The 18,937-nt window shown below is 42.0% G+C and overlaps 2 protein-coding genes and 1 long non-coding RNA gene across 5 annotated transcripts; all 3 read left to right on the top strand.

The window, feature by feature from the left end:
• The first annotated feature begins 290 nt into the window (after positions 1-290).
• LOC139654865 (uncharacterized) lies at positions 291-2,048 on the top strand. The gene is made up of 3 exons (XR_011696043.1): positions 291-695; positions 1,491-1,634; positions 1,901-2,048. It is a non-coding gene; the product is annotated as an uncharacterized lncRNA (long non-coding RNA).
• Positions 2,049-3,488: 1,440 nt separating this feature from the next.
• LOC139654844 (keratin, type I cytoskeletal 13-like) lies at positions 3,489-8,723 on the top strand. 3 transcript variants are annotated; one of them, XM_071532064.1, is made up of 7 exons: positions 3,489-3,960; positions 5,240-5,322; positions 6,010-6,166; positions 6,279-6,440; positions 6,934-7,059; positions 7,810-8,021; positions 8,499-8,723. In XM_071532064.1, exons 1-7 carry the CDS (start codon positions 3,571-3,573, stop codon positions 8,596-8,598), a joined length of 1,230 nt encoding a protein of 409 aa, XP_071388165.1. In that variant the 5' UTR covers positions 3,489-3,570; the 3' UTR covers positions 8,599-8,723. The 3 variants fall into 3 exon arrangements, with proteins under 3 accessions (XP_071388165.1, XP_071388154.1, XP_071388143.1); XM_071532053.1 differs by having other exon boundaries at positions 3,490-3,960; positions 7,810-8,029; positions 8,486-8,723; XM_071532042.1 differs by having other exon boundaries at positions 3,502-3,960; positions 7,810-8,030; positions 8,499-8,720.
• Positions 8,724-13,239: 4,516 nt separating this feature from the next.
• On the top strand, positions 13,240-17,687 carry LOC139654855 (keratin, type I cytoskeletal 13-like). Its single transcript, XM_071532076.1, has 7 exons — positions 13,240-13,665; positions 14,401-14,483; positions 15,119-15,275; positions 15,431-15,592; positions 16,223-16,348; positions 16,938-17,158; positions 17,551-17,687. Exons 1-7 carry the CDS (start codon positions 13,240-13,242, stop codon positions 17,618-17,620), a joined length of 1,245 nt encoding a protein of 414 aa, XP_071388177.1. The 3' UTR covers positions 17,621-17,687.
• Positions 17,688-18,937: the final 1,250 nt, after the last annotated feature.

Here is an 18,937-nt window from a genome sequence, read left to right as displayed (position 1 = left end):
TCCGCTATACCATACACTGAATCCCTATTAGCTGCTGTGTAAACCTGATGCAAGCAAAAAGACACATTTCTCCTTTGGGTCTCATAATATCTCAGAAAAAAACAGTAGAAAAGGGTGATCCGTCCTTTTGATTTATTAGGATCACTATCTTGGGGTAAAAAAACTAAACACATCATCACCCATCGCCATCTTTGGAAGACTCAATCGGGGGGGGGGGGAGTTTGAAAGAGGATGCAGGGGAAAAGCATCCCTCTAGTTAATAATACAGCAGTTATTGAAACAACAGTTAATAAGACCAGGAAACCTTCGCCAGCTGGAGACTCGGACCAGTGGATCAGTCGTGATGACACCACCAGTGGCAACTGCAGGGATCTTCACAGGTTGATGATTTAGTTGGTCAATTAGTTAGTTAGTTAGTTGACAGTTACGAGGCTGGACTGTCACAGTTCCAACAAAAACAAACCAATCCCTGACTGTATGCAAACAATATTAAAATCCTGCTTCCTAAGGGAGAGGCTGTTGGCTATTCTAAATGGTTCCACTGAACAAAACACTCCATTCAGATTGCAGTGAGGCAAGGCTCACACAGATATTGGACCAGATTTAAACCGGTAAGCCTTTATTATGAGAAAGAAAGAAAGAAAGAAAGAAAGAAAGAAAGAAAAAAAGAAAGAAAGAGGTGGCGGTCAGCTCCAGTGAGTATTTTTGACTTTGAGACAGTTCATAGTAGAGGACATGCACATACAGGCACATTCATACATGAACATACACATACACATACACATACACATACACATACACATACACATACACACATACACACACACACACACACACACAGACACACACACAGACACACACACAGACAGAGAAAAAAGTCAGTAAGTCGAGACTGCAGGTCGGCTTGGAGTCAGCATGTTAATCTTCCACTTTAATGTAACAATGGGCCAAACAAGACACTCATTTCCTAGTAGGTCAATATTAAAAGAAGCCAGGTAATCCTTGCAAATCCCTTTGAAGATTTCCCTTGGATCTTTATGCCAATCCCAGGTCGAAACAGTAGCTCATAAAAACACATTCACCATTTTTAATATAAGAGGAAGAAGATTCATACTGAATGATGCAATGGATAAAAAAAATGCTTTCTGACCATCAATCACTGACAGCCTACATATGATGATGCAAGATTCACTATATTGAAGGTTCACATACAATACGTACCAACAATAATATGTCACATTAACATGCCAGTCTACAGGAAATAAACCATGCATAGTTGTATTGTATATCACACTGTCAAAGATGGTAAATTGGGGGGAAAACTGCTGATGTGGCTTATTACTTGAATAAACTAAATAGTTTGCCACAAAAGGGCAAAGACTTTGCCAACATTTTTATCCATTAGTAAATCTACAGCAAACTTTATTACTCCACATGACATAAGATAAATTACTGCCAATTTCCTGCAAGCCTTGTCTTTTTCTGTCCAGGTGAATAAAGACTGAATGAAGAATAGACACAAAGGACTCCATTGTTTCCTTACACAACAGCAGCAGCAGACAGAGAGAAGCTGTTGCTGCGCGGCTGTCGCTCCGCACGTCCCAGAACAGACATCAGACTGGAACAACAGACAGGTACAGACAGGTAGAAAGGAATCCAGGTAGAGAAGAGGGGGGGGGTAGGAGTTGGGGTCTTTAAAAAAAGAGTCAATCTAAAACGGATAAAATGACTAATTCCAACAGGGGAATAGATACACCTGAGCAAACAACACCTCCGAGTCACATTTTTTAGATAGTACCGCCGAAACCCTCGTCTCCCCTCCCTCACTTTGTGGTGGCATAAATAGGAGCCGTGCCTGAACTTTTTCCACATTCAGTCTTCTCTTCTCCTCTCCATCCAGAGCAGACAGGCAGACCGCAGACCTCCATCATGTTCTACTCACGTTCTTTCGGCTCTGGGGGAGACCGTATCAGTAGCACGAGGGCCCGTAGCGTGTACGGCGGCGCCGACGGCACTGGGGTTCGCATCTCCAGCTCCAGTGTCCCTAGAACCTTTAATTTTCTTAATAAGAAGTTACAAAGAGGTTATAAAGGAATCAAAATAATTACACATTGTGACACATAAAAGCAAAGGTCAGCTATAACCTGATAATAAATTTGAATGGTTTAGTGAAGCTGTGTGCTCAGGGAAGAGACATTTGTCAGGAACGCACAATGTTCATAGTGGAAAGTGTTTGAGAAGCCCTGTTCTACACAATGCAAATTAATCCATGAAATCAGAGCAGGAGACTTTGTACTCTTGTCAACAGTGCACAATCACTGATAAATCTCAAAATTAAGAAGCCATTTCTACTATTTTACTATTCAGGTACATTTCTGTAATATATTTTTATAATACAATTGAGTAAAATGTCGGAATGATGGCCTGCCAAAGTGGTAAAGTAGACAAATTTGCCAGCCACACCCGATATTTACCCCTGTATAGCGGTGTCTGGTGTTAACTTCTCTCCTGGAGCATTAGCTGAAATAGAATATAGTTTCAATAGAAAAATAGCTTGTAAATAATACTTAAGTGCTACAAACTCCTTAACCCTCAGAACAAGGTTGGTATACTCTGACTGCACTACTGGATCAGAAGTACTTAAAGGTAGAGCTGGAGGAAACACACCCTCACTGACATCTGTGTGCATCGTTTCAGATCTTTGATGCCACCCGCACAAATGGAGCGCTCTACCTGGCTGTTGACAATGCTAAGCTGGCTGCAGATGACTTCAGGGTCAAGTGAGTAAATGAAGAGTTACAATAGTTACATCGGCTCAGATTGGAGTTTTCGTTGCAAAACATTTGGAGATAGAAATAATCTCATTGATTGACGTAAACCTAAATGGGCGGAGCCAAATAATCACAGTTTTTCTAGCTAAGTAACGTTAGACTGAAGCCCAGTGAAAAAGACAAGAGGTAAGAGAGGAGGAAGCTAATATTATGAAGCCTAGCGCTCTGCTGCTAACTGAAAAAATACAATCAATCTATCGATACTGAGTTATCTAGGTTAGCAAGTTAGCTAGCTGACAGGTACAGACAGGTAGAAAGGAATCCAGGTAGAGAAGAGGGGGGGGGTAGGAGTTGGGGTCTTTAAAAAAAGAGTCAATCTAAAACGGATAAAATGACTAATTCCAACAGGGGAATAGATACACCTGAGCAAACAACACCTCCGAGTCACATTTTTTAGATAGAGGCAACACAACAAATAGAGAGACCCAGTCCAACTTATTGCACGCTGCAGTGTTCCTGTGGTGGTATCATTGTGCAACGGGGTATACTTAAGATTCCTCCTCTGATATGACTGTGGCTTGTCTCTTTGTGCGAGGATCTGTCCTGTTTGCGGTCTGATTACGTCTGTGTTTTCCTAAGCTCTTGCCTCCAGGCAGTGGGGGCAGTACCGCCGAAACCCTCGTCTCCCCTCCCTCACTTTGTGGTGGCATAAATAGGAGCCGTGCCTGAACTTTTTCCACATTCAGTCTTCTCTTCTCCTCTCCATCCAGAGCAGACAGGCAGACCGCAGACCTCCATCATGTTCTACTCACGTTCTTTCGGCTCTGGGGGAGACCGTATCAGTAGCACGAGGGCCCGTAGCGTGTACGGCGGCGCCGACGGCACTGGGGTTCGCATCTCCAGCTCCAGTGTCCCTAGAACCTTCTCCGCCCGGTCAGGGTTCTCTGCCGGTGCCGGGGCCGGGGCCGGCTTCAACCTGTCTGATGCCATCGACGTGTCTGACAACAAGAAGGCCACCATGCAGAACCTGAACGACCGTCTGTCCACCTACCTGGACAAGGTCCGCAGCCTGGAGAAGGCCAACGGCGAGCTGGAGCTGAAGATCAGGCAGTTCCTGGAGAACAAGACCAAGCCTGAGGGACACGACTGCACCGCCTTCAAGGCTGTGATCAGCGACCTTCAGGACCAGGTGAGGCTGCTGCTCAATGACCTGGCAATAATCAATGTCAGAGTCAACACTGATTTAGATCGCTTTGTCACTCTGTAGTAATACGACTTCAAAGGGCACAAAAGAAAGATTAGAAATGTGAGGTGATGTGATAACTTCATCAGAGGACAAAGCAAGAATGCAGTCTGAAAATGAAGACGTCCCATTAAACTGTACACAGAGCCTTTATTTTGGTAAAAAAAAAAAAAAAAAAAGCTTCGCCTGAACAAAAGCTTAGTCTGCTGAACAATAGTGTTCACCTGCTGAGAAAGACCTCAGCAAAATTTAGGTCAGAAACATAATATCCTCTGAGCCAAATTCAGTTGCGGTACAGTCAAAGATGCAGACTGAATGCCAGACATAATAATTTGTCCTGCAGGCTGGATACAGGTGGAGCCACACCCAACATACACTCACCTGTAAACTGATCCAGCTACACCGAGGCGCCATGCACTCCGGGTTTGCATAATATGCAGATACGAATAAAAAACACTACAACTCCGAAGGGAAATTTTGCATATGTTCTTTATCTTTCAGTTGATGGTGTAGCCCACATTTACATGCTGTGCCTCACAAACCTTTGAAGTTGGTGTACACTTTATTCACAACAGTTTTTTTTAATTTTCTTAATAAGAAGTTACAAAGAGGTTATAAAGGAATCAAAATAATTACACATTGTGACACATAAAAGCAAAGGTCAGCTATAACCTGATAATAAATTTGAATGGTTTAGTGAAGCTGTGTGCTCAGGGAAGAGACATTTGTCAGGAACGCACAATGTTCATAGTGGAAAGTGTTTGAGAAGCCCTGTTCTACACAATGCAAATTAATCCATGAAATCAGAGCAGGAGACTTTGTACTCTTGTCAACAGTGCACAATCACTGATAAATCTCAAAATTAAGAAGCCATTTCTACTATTTTACTATTCAGGTACATTTCTGTAATATATTTTTATAATACAATTGAGTAAAATGTCGGAATGATGGCCTGCCAAAGTGGTAAAGTAGACAAATTTGCCAGCCACACCCGATATTTACCCCTGTATAGCGGTGTCTGGTGTTAACTTCTCTCCTGGAGCATTAGCTGAAATAGAATATAGTTTCAATAGAAAAATAGCTTGTAAATAATACTTAAGTGCTACAAACTCCTTAACCCTCAGAACAAGGTTGGTATACTCTGACTGCACTACTGGATCAGAAGTACTTAAAGGTAGAGCTGGAGGAAACACACCCTCACTGACATCTGTGTGCATCGTTTCAGATCTTTGATGCCACCCGCACAAATGGAGCGCTCTACCTGGCTGTTGACAATGCTAAGCTGGCTGCAGATGACTTCAGGGTCAAGTGAGTAAATGAAGAGTTACAATAGTTACATCGGCTCAGATTGGAGTTTTCGTTGCAAAACATTTGGAGATAGAAATAATCTCATTGATTGACGTAAACCTAAATGGGCGGAGCCAAATAATCACAGTTTTTCTAGCTAAGTAACGTTAGACTGAAGCCCAGTGAAAAAGACAAGAGGTAAGAGAGGAGGAAGCTAATATTATGAAGCCTAGCGCTCTGCTGCTAACTGAAAAAATACAATCAATCTATCGATACTGAGTTATCTAGGTTAGCAAGTTAGCTAGCTGAGCTTCAAGTTCAAACTAGCCAAACTATCCTATAGCTAGCTAGGTAAGCTAGTTAGCTAGCTGCTGACCTTCCAGCATCATGAATGAATAAAAAAGTCAATGCCACTGCAAAGAGTTCCTTCTTTGCAATTCAAACTAGCTAACTTGAATGGCAAAAAAATTGTTCTTTGGCTCCGCCCACTGAGGTTTACTTCAACCAATAATGATTAATTCTGCCTCCAGAGCAGCTCTGCCTCCAAGAAATGTTTGTAGAATAAAAACTACAATGCACTACTACAATAAAAAAAATCTTTCTCAGCTGCCTAAGGCCAGCATATTGTTACAGGAGGAGGCAGTTATTATTTGATTTGATAAAGCAGCTGATGTGATTCATGCTGATTGAAGGTCTGATGTTGCACAGGTATGAGAATGAGCTGGCCATGCGTCAGGGCGTGGAGGGAGACATCGCCGGGCTGAAGAGGCTTCTGGATGAGCTGACCCTGGGAAGATCCGACCTGGAGATGCAGATCGAAGGTCTGAGGGAGGAGCTCATCCATCTGAAGAGGAACCATGAGGAGGTGGGAATAAAATGACAATCTAACATCTACAAATGAGGCATGGATGATAACGTTCATCATCAAATATCACATAAGATACGTAACATATGCCTTACAATATGTGTTCCTCCAGGACCTGCTGGCCATGCGCGCCCAGATGGGAGGTCAGGTGAACGTGGAGGTGGACGCTGCTCCTCAGGAGGATCTGTCTGTTGTCATGGGTGGAATCAGAGAACACTACGAGACCGTCGCCGCCAAGAACCGCAGGGACCTGGAGACCTGGTTCCAGGCTAAGGTAAGGCTATGAAATGTTTGGTTTGGGGTTTAGCTACTCTTTAAAATGCTTTTAACAACTTTGGGAAAATAATTTTACAGAACATCTACAGCAATCATTTGACAAAAAGTAAGACACGTTTTGATAGAATTAAACAGTGGCAAGTGGAGACAAAACTAACTCTGTTACACATGAGGACAGAAGAAAGGCAAAAAATAATAAAAGGAGGAAGCGTTTATTAAGCAGATATTACATTGTTATCACATGATTTGTCCATGGTCAAATTGAACATCAATTCAAAAGGTAAATGGTTGGTTCAGTGCAGTCAGCATAGAATAAACAGTGGAATAAAGCCGGGTGTTTAACATCATGATACTGTAATCTGCTCTCACCCTCCAGTATCACCCATTAACTTTTTGATGCACGTCCTTGATGCTCCCTCCTACAGCAGCACTTGCATCTTCCATAGAGGTGATTTCTTACATTCTGTCTCTGGTTGACTTTCCTCTTACAGACAGACGAGCTGAACAAGGAGGTTGCTGTGAGCACCGAGACGCTCCAGACATCGCGCTCCGAGGTCACAGAGGTCAAACGCTCACTGCAGAGCCTGGAGATCGAGCTCCAAGCGCAGCTCAGCATGGTGGGTAATTCTTGTTCAAAAGACATCTGAATGGATATACAACTGGCCTTAACTTGAATTAAATTTATAGAGGCTTTGCAGTTGAATCACAGATCTCTGAGCAACCATGATTGGCTCCATCATGGAGGTGGAGAATTGAAACAGAGCTAGCTGAGTCAGCTTGTTGTGGTGTGGCTGTAGATCCATTCAGTAACATTCTCAGTAAAAGTGAATAGTGTGATAAGGTGGATTTGTGACACAGTAAACTGTCTTGTCTTTAGCCCTAGTCTCTACTCCAAAACATGAAGAGTTGTAGCTTGAGAAGAGTCAGCTCAGTTAACCTGAACAAACTGTTGGTTCTTTGGCTTTGTTAGCTATCTATTAGCTAGCTAGCAGGCTAATTTAGCAAAGCAACTGATGTTGACATGCGACTAATAGCCACTACGTACACTAGCTTCTGGATACTAGCTAGGGTTCAAATCAGACGTGTTTACAAGGCAGTGATGGTTAGCTGACCAGATCCTAGTACTAACATTATCTAAACAAAATCCATCAGATATATCAGTGGAGAAATTATCAATTATTCTGCTGAGATGGCCAAAATGTTTGTTTGGAAATGCCCGAGAGCTGAGGACCGGCACTATGGCCTCCAGAGGGTTTGTTGTCACCTGCAAGCCCTGTATTCTGCACTAAACCTCGTTATCACAGGTTTCATAATCAGGTCAAGAGAATCTGTAATCACCCCATCTTCTCCCTGCTCTCCCGTTGCAGAAAGCTTCTCTTGAAGGAACCCTCGCAGACACCCAGAACAGGTACGCCATGCAGCTGGCGGGCTACCAGAAACAGGTGAGCAACCTGGAGGAGCAGCTGGCCCAGCTGAGGGCCAACATGGAGCGCCAGGGACAGGAGTACCAGATGCTGCTGGACCTCAAGACCAGGCTGGAGATGGAGATCGCCGAGTACAGGAGGCTGCTGGACGGAGAGCTCTACAGGTGAGTAGGGTTCGACCGGGCCGATATAGGACTTTTTAAATATCAGATATTGGCCAGACAGTGTAATCCAATGATGGAGGTTCCTCCTTGACCACAGCTACAGAAAAACAGCCTGAAAAACCTGCAATGACTTATATTTTGCAATTTTTTTATTAAAATTAAAATTAAAATTAAATTAATTCTTCATTTAAGTTACTTTTCCCTTGAATAGATGGGTGGGTCACCCTGTCTTAAGCAGCTGCTAACCCTAAAAGTAGTCTGGGTCAGTCTGGGTTTCAATGGAGAATTTTAGTGTCCCATGATGGTCTAAATGCTGTTTCAGAGGCTTTCCCACCCTGACAAGAATAAATCCTTGTAGTTTTTTTGTATGAAAATGTAAAAATGTAGCTGCATTTGGGTATCCGCTGGTTTTGCAGAGAAAGCAAGGCTAATATGAGAGTCTGGCTATTGTTTCTGTGTTTCCCTCAGTCCCTCTGCCTCCACTACAACCCGCAAGGTTTTGATTGTCACCAAGGAGATCGAGGACGAAGAGGAGGACAGCTCCGAGGCTGCCAACGAAACTGACTGAAACACATCCGGGACTGAACACGTCTGAAGAAATTTCACAGCACAGAACATCTTCGCATTTACATATGCTGCCAACCGTTCTCAGAAATAAAGAAATAAAAAACTTCTGATGAACTGAGACAAATTTGTTGTGTGTTTTCAGTATTTCTGTGTTGGAATTCTGCTCTCTATAAAGCAGACAACACTCTGCTGGTAACATTCAAATTGAACACAGACATTTCTTTTATCTATTTCTTTATTCACCAAGTACATGAATAAATGCACAGGAATGTAACTGAGGGACATACTGTATATGATGGCAATGTCTGTTAATAAAACAACTAGTGCCAATTTTATTGAGATAATAAAAGACATCAACACCAAATGAATAGTATTTTCAAAGCACATTAACTTCCTAATACTCAGCTGAAGGACTTTAATTTAGAGACCGCAGAAAAACTTCTACATTTTCTGTGGAAGTGGGGTGGGAAATCTGCTGGTGAAAGTGTCAAACATTTTTGACCAATGGCAATCATGTCTGTTTGTTTTTGGGTTGGCCTTTCAATCATGCTGTACAGTGACAGGTGTTAGCCATTTAGTCGATGGAGCCATGATTGCTAGAAGCTCCGCCCCTTCTTTGAAAGATGGAGGAATGTAGTAAACCAGGAGGGAAACTCTAAAATCCCCCACTTTCCAACTCCTGACCTGTAAATAACACATGAAACACACTGTGAAGATTATGATCATAAACCTGCTTTTATTAAAATGTGCTTTATGAATAAATTGGACTCAACATTATCCAACTGCTTTGAGCTAACAGTACATTGTGTAATAAGCTAGCTAGCATTGCGGTAGCAAAGCAGATAGATGTCAGTCCTCCGGTTGGATTTCTGTCAAAACAAACTCAACCGGAGAGGAACCAGAAGAACACGTGCCAAGATGCCACATGATTAAAGATTGTTGACTTTGGTGAGCCTCATTAGAACTGGAAATGAGGGTTTTTTTTCCTCCTGTGAGAGCTAAATGACTGTCATTCCCTTCTTTGCTTCCTCAGAGCTGTTTGTGTTGCTCTGTAAAGCATTTTGTGATGAACTTGTTTTGGAAAATGAGCTTTATGAAGAAACGTGAAGTTATTTCCCTCGATGGCGAGGCTCTTCATGGTTACCTCTTTATCTCTTGGTTGACTCATTGGTTTTCACATTATACAACACTTACTCACTTTCCATTCATCCACACATGCATTACTGATTCTCCAAATCCCCAGATTTTTTTACTTTATTATTAATTTGAACTTTGGAAGTTTGTGTGGACTCTCTCATTTGTTACAAGCCTGAGCCAAGCTTGTAACAGTGGGGAAATTAAATTAATATAGATAAATAAATAAATAAAAAGCATCAACTAAAATGTAATTGATTCTTTTTCTATACAAAGCAACTCTTGCTTTGTCTGGTGTTCAGCCCACATTAATCACATTTTCACTTTTCACTTTTTGAATTTGCATGTTGAGGGAGCTGGATGCAAGCCCATCATCAAGACAAATGAAGTAAAGTAAACCTTAACCTATTCACCGACACTTATGTCTCATAGATACTGTCCGACATAACTGAGTGGATGGGTGATGTAGGCGGACAGCGTTGCTCTGTACTGCTGTGGATGCTCTGCACAATTTTAGTAACTAAACATTAGCTTTTTTTATTTTTATTTTTTTTTTGGATAATAAATAGTATAAAAAGTATTTGCTTGATTCATTTCAATGCATTATGTCAATGTGTAAATTAGTGTTTGAGCTTATTTCAGCTGTAGCTCCCAGGTGTGAATGTGTGGAAATGCAGGAATGTGAAGCAGGGCGAGGCTGTAAGTGTTCAGCAGGTAAATAATGGCTTTAAAAACATGTTTTCACAAGAAATGAGTCCTGGTGGAGTTAAAGACCACCTGACAGTGAAACACTCCACAGAAACCAATACTGATGCAATTTTTCAAGGTAGACTCATTGATGGAGGGAGGCCACCCTGCCTATTCAATACTGCAGGAAAGTGTTCAGACTGTAGTTTAATCCTAAAATACTGGTTTGAAGGAGTGGGTTCAAACTGCGATCATAGACATTTATTTCCATATTTATTCAATTAGCAGACCTAAAGCAGTCCACCTAAACACTTAAACACTTGTCTGGCACAGCTGAAATTGGATTTATCATACATTAACTTACATTACATTACGTTACTTTGTTTTTAAACATCAGTTTTATCCTATATCTTTGGATTGCAATCAACATTACTGTTACTGTTTTGTTTTAGATCTCTGATTACCTTCTACTCCCTAACTTCCTTTAGAGGGAACAACAGTTCAGTCGAGCCTCACAGAGCAAACCAGCGCTCGTAATATTACAACGTCGCAAAATACATTTAGTTAGTCTATTTAGTTATTTTCATAGCTAAGATTTATCCACCATCCCACACCTGTGTGCTCAGTGTAGTCATTATGGGGTCAAATAACTTCCATAATTGACCACAAATATTTGTGGAAGTGTAACAGTGCAAAAATAAAATCAAACCTGTAACATGACTTTCACAAATGTTTTACAACTTGTAGTTGCATGACAACATGTGTAAAATTGAGATTTACAGTTGCACATCAACTTTTGCACACATAAAACACACATAAAAACAGTGATTTGAATTCTATAAATCATTGCCTGGGGGTGTATGACTTTTACCTGGTTACATAAAACATCCCAAGAGGAATTTTCATCCCTTGTTATTTCTTTAACGGTCTTGTTATCTTTAATTGAACTGCCAACAAAACTTATTTTATGCCATTCTTATCTTGCAGCTAAGAAAAAACCTTTGTAAGAGCTTTTTCATTTTTTGAATTGTATGAAGCAACTAAATGCATTGCATTAGAGCATGTGAAGAGTGGAATGCAGTGTGTGTGTGTGTGTGTGTGTGTGTGTGTGTGTGTGTGTGTGTGTGTGTCTGTGTAGGAATTAACTGTGAATGCAGCCTTTTTAGAGTCACTGCAAACTTAGCTTCTGACTGCGTAAAGATGTTGCATAAAGCCTACTATACTATACTCTACTATTGTCTATTGTGATCAGCCTATTGAGGGCTTTGACATAACACTCTTTTGGGCGGCCATATTGGAGGTCTGTGTGTGTGTGTGTGTGTGTGTGTAGGAAGGTTGACCTGACCTTTCGGACTGGGCTGAGGTTGGTTTGAGACTTGCCTGAACCAGTGTGACTAGTCAAAAGAGTAAAGAGATGACTGCCTTTATCCAATTATATAGTTAAATCACACACACATGTATGCACGCGCACGCACACACACACATACATGATGAAGTGTGGGTGTGTGTGTATTGGGGTGGGGGGGTGAAACGTTGTGGCTTTTATTGGGGGAATGTGCAATATCTTGGTGTAGGGCATGTGTGCAATATTTTGGTGTAGGGCATCAGGCAATATTCTTAGTGTGTATGTTCTGGTGTATATGGATCTGTGTGTGTTACTGAATGTTAACTGCAGTTTGATTGTACATGTATACAGACAAATTGTATGTATATGGAGAGGCTGTGAGCTGCTACGTCACCTGTGTCCTCTCGAATGCCCAAGACAAATTTCTCCTAAGGGAGACAAGACTTATCTCTTATCTTATCTTCTCTTATACACACACATACACAGAATTTGGTTACCTATTTGGTCAATAAGCTTTATTGAGTTTAAAGGGTAGAAAACTACCTCTAACTTTGTGTTTTGTCTCTCTGTTGCAGGGCTGCTCTTGTGTTTACACTACTGTGAATAGGTCTGTGTATACAGTATGCGTTAGCTTGTGTACACTGTGCAGTACAGTATATCATGCCTCCTATGGGGTTTAATTCCAAAATGATGTGCATCCTTTTGGGAAAAATTTGTGACCTGAAATTCGTCAATTACACAATTTCAAAAACAGATGATTCCATTCTCAAAACATTTAATAAAATAGTTTGTAAGCAAAGATAGCTTCAAATTAAAATTGGCAAAACATTAAAAGCAACCCATACAGTGCTTTACTTTCTTAAGAGAGTATCTTAAGATATTTTAGGAAAGAATGTTTTTTTTTCTAGGGTGAATACAGGCAATCATTTTGTAAGAGTCTGTGTGAAATTTTGTCCTCTCATTTTAATCAAGGTTTAGGCCGTTATGAGCTTCAGTATTCACTCTTTAAAACATGTTGGAGCCGCTTGTGAACAGATCAGTGTCATGTAGGAGGGTGTCTGGATGTTCAGGCCTCAGGCTGTGAGTGTGGACAGACAGTCCTGCTGACAGGACCGGTCCGTCAGGTAAAGAAGCTACAGCAAACCACATCGCCCAGGGGGACGGGGCAAACCACTGAGCCGAATGTGACCGACCAAGAATGGAGAAAGTGCTGATAATAACTGAGTGTGTCTTTCATTTCCAAACCCATCTGACCTGCTGGACCTCACCTGTTGAGCAGAAACCTGTTTACCCTCTGCCCTGGGCTGTGCGGCTAACCCTCAAGGATGTTTGGTATTCTAAGCTGGCCAACATCCCGCCTCCCCCTTCCTCATTTAGAGGTATAAAAGGAGCTCCTGTCCCAGCAAGTCTTCACTCAGCTCTCTCCTCTCCACCCAGAGCAGCAAGACAGCCAACCAGCCCACCTGACCTCCAGCGATGGCCTCCTTCTCCAGCCGCAGCAGCTATGTATCCACCGGCTCCCCCATGAGGAGCTCCATCATGATGGCGCCCTCCGTCGGCTCCTCTCGCCGCATCGGTGCCATGAGAGCCGGCAGTGTTTACGGCGGAGCAGGAGGATCTGGTGTCCGGGTCTCCCAGGCCTCCGGCGTCTTCTCTGCTGCTGCCGGTGGTGGTGCAGGTGGCTTCAACCTGTCCGACGCCATCGACATTGCTGACAACAAGAAGGCCACCATGCAGAACCTGAACGACCGTCTGTCCACCTACCTGGACAAGGTCCGCAGCCTGGAGAAGGCCAACTCCGAGCTGGAGCTGAAGATCAGGCAGTTCCTGGAGAAGAGAACAGCACCTGAAGGCCACGACCACACCGCCTTCAGCGTCAGAATCAGACAACTTCAGGACCAGGTGGGAGCAGAAATTAGTCTTCAACCAAGAGAAAGTCAAAAGAATCAGTTTTAGGATCATGCTGAATAGTGTTTGGTCAAAAGATCTTATTATGCTAACATTTCAGAGGCAGATGCTCTGGAGGCAGAAATAATCTCATTTGTCGAGTTAAATCTCAATGGGCGGAGCCAAATAACTATTTCTCTGTCCCAAGGGGTTCAAGCCTCTGTGTTAGCAAGCGCCTGTCCTGCTGAAGTGTCCTTGAGTAAGACACTGAACCCCTACATTTAAATGATTCTCAGTGAACAGGTTACATCAGAGGCCCAGTGCCCTTATGGTTATGTCAATATTTGGTATGTGTGTCTTATGTAACATGGAAACAATGCAGACGTGGTCTACATGTCAGGCTGAGCATCTCATCTCAGACTGTTTGCATAAAAACACAGCAGCAGCTGGAATGTGAGCTGAAAGGCTCAGTGAACAGGTTGTTAAAAGCCTGTAGCGCCTCTTTTCCAGAGCCACACCCAAGCCTGAGACCTTCCCCAAAACAGAGCCACCTTCATGACAATGAAAACATTCCACAGTAAAAAGCTCCAATGATATTTCACATTATGAAAGAAAGAAATTAGATTGTCTATTAAACCATTGTACCCTAACTGTTCAAGATCATGTTTCATTTTGGTATTTGCTAATTTGACATGCAGTGAAACTCTTTGCCTGTGGTTCACACAGTATTTCTGCTTCATCCCCCCTCAGATCTACGATGCTGCTCGTGGAAACGCAGCCATCTACCTGGCTATTGACAATGCTAAGCTGGCCACTGATGACTTCAGAGTCAAGTAAGTGTGAATCTGTGTTTCTCGTTTTATTTAACCGACACGAGGGAGCATCCTGCCTACGGGAGAAACCAACCAGGGTAAAATACTTTAACATAACATTTACCATTTTGTGGGCAATGTTCATCCAAAGCCCCTCACAGTATGATGGGTTACATTTTTATTTGGAGTCAAACCCCTAACCCTACTCTACCCATATATACTACCATATACTCTAGCCATATGTTTTGTTTGCAAATTGCATGCTTTGTTTTGTGAAAGAATAAACATAGAAGAGGTATGTGAGTGCGGAAGATTTTATAGTCTTTTTGAATCTATGCACAACTAGCGACATTTAAATAATTTCTTAGACATTTGGCAATACTCAAAGGACTTTCTATTGCACCAAAACATCATCTTGTTCATCTTAACTGAACAAAAATGCTGTTTCTACTTGAGATAATTTGCTGTAATCTAGCATTTCCAAAAATATTTCAACTACTCATACACTGTTAAATATATTTACAAAGTTTGGGGCGTCTTACTGAAAGAGAAGAGGCCTGGCTCTTCTGTGTTTCTTTCTTTCATTTTGACATTTGGATTTTCTTGAGTTTCCATGGTCTGTCCTCTAAGTGGAAGTCACATTTCTGCGTCTCCAGGTATGAGAACGAGCTGGCCATGCGTCAGTCGGTGGAGGGAGACATCGGCGGTCTGAAGAGGGTTCTGGATGAGCTGACACTCACCAGAGCCGACCTGGGGATGCAGATCGAGGGGCTGAGGGACGAGCTCATCATGCTGAAGAGGAACCACGAGGAGGTAAAATCAAATCACCTGCAAATAGGGGCTTAGAGAGCCAATATAGAATGAGGTTCATCTGCATAAATGATAAGCACAGTGAAATGAAAGCACAGTTAACCATGAGGCAGGAGTTACTTATACATCCTTGTGTGAATGTGTGTGTCTTCCTCCAGGACCTGCTGGCCATGCGCGCCCAGATGGGAGGTCAGGTGAATGTGGAGGTGGACGCTGCTCCTCAGGAGGATCTGTCTGCTGTCATGGCTGGAATCAGAGAACACTACGAGACCGTCGCCACCAAGAACCGCAGGGAGCTGGAGGCCTGGTTCCAGGCTAAGGTACGTTACTCTGTCCTGCTTTCAACAGCCATTGTTACTGCCCTCTACTGCTGCCTTGCTCAATGGCAACATCTCAACGGCAGGTCGTTACTGAGGGAAACGTTTTGTTATTCATGTCTATCCCTTTTTATAATAGCAGTTGGCTATTTCTGTTGTGGTCTTTCAGTTTGTTTGGTTGTTTTTGCCTTTTTAAGCTTCTTTCCCCCTGTTGTTAGACCTGATAACCACCGGTTGTTCAAATAAACCCAGATTTTTCCAGTCAAGCCTGCTTCTTTAGCCTTTAGCCCACTGCTGCCCCCTAGTGCTAGGCTGAATCAAAGAAAGATCAACTGTTTAAATTACCTCATTATAGAAAGTGGGTGATTGTTTTTTTCCACATGAAACAATGAGGAAGTTGGTAAATCACAGATTTTACCCTAAAAATCTATTTAAAGTTGTGGCAAGTACATTTCTCTATCAAAACAGCTACATGTCAGGTAACCATGCATGATTGCATAGTTGGATGGTAAAACGGTGAAAGTAGCTGAATTTTGGGATGTGCCAGACATTTTGCTGATGGACAAAAAGACGTTTTGTTACCCGCTTATTTGGATAACATGATAATAATTTCTGATTTGCTTTAATCCACAGACCACCGAGCTGAACAAGGAAGTGGCTGTTAGCACCGAGACCCTCCAGTCGTCCAAGTCACAGATCACCGAGGTCAGACGAACCCTGCAGAGCCTGGAGATCGAGCTGCAGTCCCAACTCAGCATGGTAAGATGTCGAAAAAGAGGGAAAATGGTTCTGAAATTGAATGAAATATCAGTTTAGCGCAGAAAATTACATTTAAGCCACATTTTTGTCTGCTTTTGTAAAATCTACATGCCTGGATGTATTTTACATTGTACAGATGATTTTGGTTCTGACCTCAAATGAGAACTTTCACACCTATGGACAGTTAAATTACTCACCTAAACTCAGCTTACCCTGCTCTTTATTTGCAGAATAGAGTTTACCCATTTTTAGGCTGACAAAAATCTTTATTTCAAGAATTCATAGTACATATCATAGTGAGTTTTCTCAAACTGATGCAAGAGGATAGTGTCTTTTTAAGAGAGAGACAATATAAATTAATGTTTTCCTGAAAATATAATTGCATTTTCATTTATTTCAGTGGTTGTTTGCCTTATGATGATCACCTACTGGAGGTCATAGTTCACCCTGCTTTATATTCACCATCACATCACTGAAACAAACAAGGCTATCTACACAGAAAGCATCTCTGGAGCGAAGAGCCCAAAATTATTTTGGACTTCAAAAGTGCAGTTTAACTAATCGAGTCTTCCTCCCGTCTCCTGAACAGAAAGCGTCTCTAGAGGGAACTCTGGCCGACACCCAGAGCCGGTACTCCAGCATGCTGGCGGGCTACCAGAGACAGGTGGTCAGCCTGGAAGAGCAGCTGTCCCAGCTGAGGGCCGACCTGGAGCGCCAGAGGGCGCTGTATGCTGAGCTGCTGGACCTCAAGACCCGGCTGGAGCTGGAGATCGCTGAGTACAGGAGGCTGCTGGACGGAGAGATCAACAGGTAGAGCACTTCATTCTGGTTCATTGGATGGTTGACAGTAGGAAGAGAGACAGGAAAGATGGGTGAGGGAGAAGGATGACATGTGAAAAGGTCCTGGGCCAGAGTCCGACCCAGGACGTTTCATGGTGTGAGCTATGAAATGAAACATGTATGCAACTTAATTTTTAATAATGTAAAAAATACATAATTTCAACTGAAAAAGTGATGTTTTCTAAGCAAATGTTTTAGTTTTGCTAATAACCTTTTTTTTTCAAATGGTTGCCATCTCATTTTGAAATGAGAATCGTCACTTTAAGGATGTCTACTCAGCCTAGGTTGTAATTTCAGCTCATTCTAGGTAAAGTGAAAAACCATTGAACTTAAATGTTTTGTGTCTTTCTGTGTCTCTGCAGCACCATCACCACCACCACCAAGAAGACCAAGGTGGTGACCATCGTGAAGGAAGTTGAAGTTGATGAGTGATCAGTGAAGTTGAAAGTGATCAGCAGCGACTGAGCCAAAACCTTCACCCAAATCCTGTTTGGTGGCCTTTTGGTAGCCTAACTGAGATTATTCAATAAAAATGAAGTCCTACAGTGATGCTGTCTTCCATCTGTTTTTATTTGACTGATACTCAAATGGATTGGAAAGTTTCTACTGAATAAAGTAGAGAACATTTGAGCAGTAAATGTGTGGGAGACGGCCTGTGTTAGTTGTTTATAATATTTGTACCCAAAAGGGCAGAACGCGCCTGGTAATTTGTGCAGCTGGATGGTGTAAACCTCACTAAAATCCAGAAATACTATCTCATAACATGGAGATTGGACCTCTGATTAGATAAATGAGAAACATCATGGTTGTGCTAGCATACTAGTATTTATATTCCCAAAATTTACTACTGTAGTAAGGCTACTGAAAGTGTTTAAAACCAAATTAAATTGAAAAAAAATGAGACTTCATCATAAGTCGCTGCACTTAAATCAAGCAGCACAAATATTGAGCATTTACCATCATCTGCACACATTAAAATATCATTTAAAACTTCAAGAGGAGCCGTTTCCATGCTGTGCTGCTGGCGAAAATGGGATTGGAATTTATCAAATATATTATTTCCTTCAACAACGTTGCTACAACTCCAAGATTTTGGACAAGAATGGTTGTTTAGAAATTGGTCTGTAGTTCTGTGGTAATGAAGGATCGAGCCCAGGTCAGTCTTATTAACGAAGGATAGGAATTTTTCACACAGAGCTGAAGAGGAGCTAGACATAGCAAGGGGTGTGCCGTTGACCAGGTGGTTAATGGTGGAAAAGGGAAACATGGGATTATGCTTATTAACTGATATACAGTTTTACAAAACACGCAGTTCTTGCATCCTTAATTTTAGAGTTAATGATAGCAAATAATGGACCTGTAGACCAGTTTTTTTCCAGCTACACTCAGCCCTCCTACATTCTCGCCTCAAACTATGGATGTCCTCATTAATCTAGGGAGTGGGACTGACAGAGGAAAGAGTTTTTATTTTGAGAGGGGCGATAGTATCTAAGGCCAATAAACATACCTCATCAATATATTTAACCTGGTCATCAACAGTGACAATTGGATTAAATCTTATTTTAAAACTAATGAGAAATCTGCTGCTGATTGTGTACAACTTGAGGTGAGATTTCTACATGGAAGACTGTGTCACAATAATGTATTAATGATCAGAAATAAATTCCTTCATAGTAATGGAATTGAGAGGTAAGCCCAGAGTAAAAACCAGGTCCAGAGTATGGCCATGGTTATCAGTGGGTCCAAAAA

Source organism: Centroberyx affinis, unplaced genomic scaffold (genome assembly GCF_046629955.1).
Source record: "Centroberyx affinis isolate AG114_WGS23_722 - 3 ecotype Tasmania unplaced genomic scaffold, CSIRO-AGI_Caff_v1 ptg000150l_1, whole genome shotgun sequence".
NCBI lineage: Eukaryota > Metazoa > Chordata > Actinopteri > Beryciformes > Berycidae > Centroberyx > Centroberyx affinis.
Note: the sequence above shows the minus strand (reverse complement) of the source record. Positions and strands in the feature narration are given on the sequence as shown.

What these genes read in the sequence shown, in the direction of transcription:
- LOC139654844 (XM_071532053.1), top strand. Translation starts at nt 3,571, where the DNA reads ATGTTCTACTCACGTTCTTTCGGCTCTGGGGGAGACCGTATCAGTAGC. An exon ending in AGACCTGGTTCCAGGCTAAG is followed by an intron (nt 6,441 to 6,933) that starts GTAAGGCTATGA and finishes TTCCTCTTACAG; the next exon opens with ACAGACGAGCTGAACAAGGA. An exon ending in TCCAAGCGCAGCTCAGCATG is followed by an intron (nt 7,060 to 7,809) that starts GTGGGTAATTCT and finishes CTCCCGTTGCAG; the next exon opens with AAAGCTTCTCTTGAAGGAAC.
- LOC139654855 (XM_071532076.1), top strand. Translation starts at nt 13,240, where the DNA reads ATGGCCTCCTTCTCCAGCCGCAGCAGCTATGTATCCACCGGCTCCCCC. An exon ending in TCAGACAACTTCAGGACCAG is followed by an intron (nt 13,666 to 14,400) that starts GTGGGAGCAGAA and finishes ATCCCCCCTCAG; the next exon opens with ATCTACGATGCTGCTCGTGG. An exon ending in ACTGATGACTTCAGAGTCAA is followed by an intron (nt 14,484 to 15,118) that starts GTAAGTGTGAAT and finishes CTGCGTCTCCAG; the next exon opens with GTATGAGAACGAGCTGGCCA.